This window comes from Wolffia australiana, chromosome 8, assembly GCF_029677425.1.
Source record: "Wolffia australiana isolate 7733 chromosome 8, ASM2967742v1".
NCBI lineage: Eukaryota > Viridiplantae > Streptophyta > Magnoliopsida > Alismatales > Araceae > Wolffia > Wolffia australiana.
In genome coordinates, this window is record NC_135842.1 from 14,602,047 (window position 1) to 14,607,061 (window position 5,015).

At 33.9% G+C, this 5,015-nt stretch overlaps 1 protein-coding gene across 1 annotated transcript; it reads right to left on the reverse strand.

Annotated features, from left to right (window-relative positions):
• Positions 1-584: 584 nt before the first annotated feature.
• LOC144706790 (large ribosomal subunit protein uL22y) lies at positions 585-2,625 on the reverse strand. Its single transcript, XM_078579825.1, has 7 exons — positions 2,504-2,625; positions 2,362-2,398; positions 2,104-2,144; positions 1,483-1,713; positions 1,243-1,345; positions 924-991; positions 585-770 (listed from the first exon to the last, which is right to left on the reverse strand). The coding sequence occupies exons 1-7, from the start codon at positions 2,504-2,506 to the stop codon at positions 702-704; spliced, it is 552 nt and encodes a 183-aa protein (XP_078435951.1). The 5' UTR covers positions 2,507-2,625; the 3' UTR covers positions 585-701.
• Positions 2,626-5,015: the final 2,390 nt, after the last annotated feature.

Consider the following 5,015-nt stretch of genomic DNA (forward strand, 5'->3'; position numbering starts at 1 on the left):
GATTTCTTAAGTTTTTTATCTTTCCTACTGAGATCATGATCAGATCGTCAATCATGATGACGCTTTGCATAAGGTGATCAAACCTTGATTATGAGTATGGATCATTTCAACTTATCGTTTATAGATTAGGAGTCTTTGATGAACAAAATCATCCACATAAGTAACTAGGTGATTCCCACATAAGTAACTGAGTACTGATAATATTTATAAGTTATGTGATTTAATAATATCTATTTACATCATAGAACCCACATTCTGCCAATTCTACATTTGCAAAAAAACCAGCCAAATGAAGAACTTTTCCAGTCAATCAACTTCTCCGAAGTCATCAATCAATTTACATCACCAACAGTAATAATGTATATCAAAGTGGCTTATTAAGATTTACCTTCAGTCCCTAAAATTTCAAAAAATTCCTCTAGGCTATGGAAAGGCAGTGGTTTATTTAGACAGCTTTACAAGTGCTAAAATTAACTCTAAACAAGCACTTTGGGTAGCAAATTAAATTGCGCTGGATATTAAGAATTAGGTTAAAAAAACAAGTCCGACACTATCCCAAAAATTCCAGCTCATGACATGGCGTGTAAATAACGAAAAGACAACATTTAATAAATCCACCGCCATATAAAAACTACAACGAAGCACCAAAAATTCGTTCTGATTTAGAAAAAGGCAAATAAAAAGGGATTCAAGAAACAAGATTAGGACGAAGTGCCACTGCGCAAGGCAGAGCCCTTCTTTGGCTTCCTGGTAGCCAACTGGGTCTCCGGCTGCAAGATTAAAACAAAAAAATAAATCAAAAATGCCACCCAAAAACATCTAACAAATCCACAAGTTAATTTTAAAAGTTTTTTCAATCAGATATTATGCGGTAAAACTTTGAAAAATAATCAAAATATCCAGTTAACAGCAGAGTGGCTTACCTCCTTCTTGACGGGTTCCTCTTTCTCAGACAAGATCAACTCAATGTGGCAAGGAGAGGACATGTAAGCTGCAAATTAAACCACAATCACTTAACAATTTCAGCATTGTAAATTAAAGAATTCTTTTTGAGAATTTTTTCGAAAATACAATATATAAAGTTTCTTCGGTCACTAAAACGACAAAGGATTCTGTAATTTTTAGTAAAAGAAATATTTCGTAAAATACAAAGCTAAACGATATAGGCTATTAGTGCTAGACTTCATGAACTGGCTTCTAGTTTTTAATTACTTTAATTAATTGAAAGTTCTTGAAACTTACGATTGATTCTTCCATGGGCACGGTAAGTCCTGCGCCTCTGTTTCTGGGCCTGATTAACCTGAATGTGGGAAATGAAGAGGGTGTCCACATCCAAGCCCTTGACCTAACAGACAAGAAAATCACCATTGAGAAAAAACTGTCTTCTACTTGGCCTTACAGAGCGAGGAAGAATTAAGAAAAAAAATTATCTTTTGCTTGATTTCACCATAAATAGAACATAAAAATCAACAGGGAAAGTACCTCAGCGTTGCTTTCAGCGTTCTTGAGCAGATCAAGGATGAATCTTGCAGACTTGGCGGGCCAGCGACCTTGCCCATTGGGGTGACGGTTCTTGGCTTGGGCTGTGCGGCCAACTCCACGGCAGAATCTAGTGAAGGGAATAGCTTGCTTGTGGGCAATCACATCTTCGAGATATCTCTTGGCCTTGATAAGGGGCAGCTTCCTGATAGCGTGCGCGGTTTCCCTGGTGTTCTGTGATGACGAAGAACAAGTGGTTAGATGGTTTTAGGGTTTCAAGAAAGCTCTAGACAAACCCTTTTCGTGGATCTTCTCAAAACGGTGGCTAGAACATGCTCCGGGTTTAAGAAATTATCCCTAATACGATAAAAGGGTGGACTATTTTACAGTTGTGGAAGGATCTTTTAACATTCGACAAGCATGATTTTCCTCTTGGTAAACACAGCAAAATTAGAATAATGGGAAGGCCTCATTACCACGCTCATTAAAAATATGTAATTTAAACGTTCAAGAGATAACATGATCAAACCCATAAATCAACCGCAAAGCTGTTATATCGAAATAATTTTTGCTTAAACGAGAAAGAATATCGTGAGAGTATGAGATTGACAAAGGAAAACAAACCTTGAAATGCACCCTCAGGTCTTGCCCCATAGCCTTGGCACCTATTAAACCACACAAAATAAAGTTCAACATAAATATCGGTTTAAAAAGAAAACAAATCGGCAACACTCAATGAAGCTGTATTATATACTAAAATTGGGCACTTCTGACGAGGAAAGAAGGAGAAAAACTAGGGCACGCCACATGTTCAGACGAAAACTCCCAAAAACAACAGAGATGCAAAACTAATCGCAAAACAAAGTAGAACCCGTTGCTTACATTTGGTAGGATTGCCCGGTTCCCTCGAGTACTTCACCTGCCATAAAGAAAAAAAAACCGAATAGATCGCCATGAGAAACCAAGAAACAACAAGCGTACAAGAACGGATCAACAATCATCGAAAATAGAAGGTGGAAATTACCATTGTGGCGGGGAACGCAGAAACGAGCTCGTCTTGTGACCTCTCTTCTCCGGCGAGATCGAGAAGTGGGCAGCGGCCGCTACGCTCGACTCGCCAGTATTTATACCCCCTCGGGAAACCCTAGATTGTGTTATGTTCGGTGGTTTTATTGGGCCTGGAAAAATTAACTGGAAAAATCAAGTTTTGGACTTCTTTTTGGCCCAGTAATATTTGGTGTATAAATACTGGAATGATTTTATTAGTGTTTTACTTTGGATGGATATTTATAGACTGAAAAAAATTAATCCCTTCTGTGAATGCTGGAAATACTGTATTTATGGTTGAATCTGGATGAATATTTTTAGACAGGGAGAAAAATATAATCCATTATTTAAATGTTGGAAAGACTGTATTTTGTGGCTGATTATGGATTGATACTCATAGATAAAAATCTCAATATCTTAAATGAATGATGTAAAGACTGCTTACAATTTACTCTGGATGAATATTTTTATAAAGGGAGAAGAAATGAATCAATCCCTTACTTGAATCTTGGAAATATTATATTTTGTGGTTGAGTCTGGATGGATGCCTGGAGACAATAAAAAACATTAATCGCGTAAATGAATGTTGGAAATATTGTACTTTATGATTGACTTTGGTTGGATGCTTGTAGTGAGGGAGAAAAAATAAATCCCTTTTTTGAATGTTGGAAAGACTTTATTTTATGGTTGATTCTGGATTGATACTTATAAAGAGTAAAAAATCAGTCCCTTATATGATTTATGGGAAGATTGTATTTATGTTTGACTCTGGATGAGTGCTTGTAAAGAGGGAGAGAAAATAAATCCTTTATTTGAGTGTTGGAAAGAATGTAATAAAGGTTGAATATGGATGGATACTTATATACAGAAATAACTAAATCCCTTGGGTGAATGTTGGGAAGACTTTCTTTGTTGTTGACTCAGGATGAATACTTCTAAAGAGGGAGAAAACATCATACCCTTTTTTGAATTTTGGGAAGACTGTTTTTATGGTTGAATCTGGAAAAAATACCTGTAGAGAGAGAAAAAAATCAATCCCTTGTGTGAATAATGGAATTATTGGCTTTATGGTGGACTCTAGCTTGATACATTTAGATAGAAAAAATAAGTGCATTGTATGAATGTTGGAAATACTGTGTTTATGGTAGACTCTGGATCAGTACTTGTAGACAGGAAAAAATGAATCCTTTGTGTGAATACTAAAAATATTGTCTTTTATGGTTGACCCTGGATAAATAATTGTAGACAGATACAAAAATCTAATAAATAATAAATAATCAATCCAATATGTGAGGATTTCAAATATTGTGTTTATGGTTGACTCTGGATAAATAATTTTAGGCAGATAATCAAATTAATATCGTATGTAAATACAGGAAATATTGTCTTTATGGTTGATTCTACATGGGTATTTTAGATAGAATAAATATAATGCCTTATGTGAATGTTGAAAATACTATCTTATTCTAAACGGTTGACTCTCGATGAATGCATGTAGACAGAGAGAAAAGATAATCCCCTGGATAATAATTGAAATACTGTCTTTATGGTTGACCTTGTGAATAATTGTATCCACAGAAAAAATCAATACCTTACACGAGTACTATAAATACCTTCTTTACTGTTGACAATGGATGAATAACTGTAGATGTAAAAAATCAATGGGAACTACTCATGAATAAATTTCTAAAATGCTACATGATATTTTTACAGACTTTTTATAATGTTGATTAATACATAAAACTTATTTCAGCACAAAAAATTATGTACCTCAATAACTTTTGGGTTTTTCCCTGACTTGTGCAGTCTTAATGAATTCGTGCACCAAATTAGAAACATCACTGTTATTGTGTGAGATAATTATGGTTGACTCTGGACTGCTTGAAATGATGTTTTTACAGTCTTTTTTTGAAATACTTTCTTTATGGTTTATTATTGATGAATAATTATATCCATTGAAAAAACGTTGAGACTTATTTAAATTTAGTGTCCTAGGAAGCTGTATCATATTTTTTACAAACTTAAATTGATTATAGAATGTTTCTTGGGAAATAAATGTTATTTCATCACAATATTCTGTCTGGCTCAAGATTTTGTGGAGTCTTATTTAAAAATTTACACATATCCTTAAGAAATTAATACATTAATTGAACAAATTATTGTTCATTGCAATATGTTTTGGAAAATTTTAAGCACATATGGTTTATAAATCATTATTTAGCCTTATCTGTCATGTGATTAGCAATTAACTAGTTTGGTTAGAGATTTTCAATACTAGCTTCACTATAGCAATAGCAAATAATTTACATCCAATATTAAATAGTTCAGCCATTTTTAGCCAGGATAAAAACCATATTTATTCAATAGTAATAAATAAGAACAAAATGCTATAACTAGTGAGAAAAAATACCAATTGTCACCAAAAATCAGAAATAATGATGGATGGAATCTATAAATCCCACCCTTTCAAGTAGATAAAGTTCACAAAT

Coding starts and splice junctions, on each gene's coding strand:
- LOC144706790 (XM_078579825.1), bottom strand. Junction 2,145..2,361: donor ACCGGGCAATCCTACCAAAT/GTAAGCAACGGG, acceptor GTGGTTTAATAG/GTGCCAAGGCTATGGGGCAA. Junction 1,346..1,482: donor ACGCTGAAAGCAACGCTGAG/GTACTTTCCCTG, acceptor CTTGTCTGTTAG/GTCAAGGGCTTGGATGTGGA.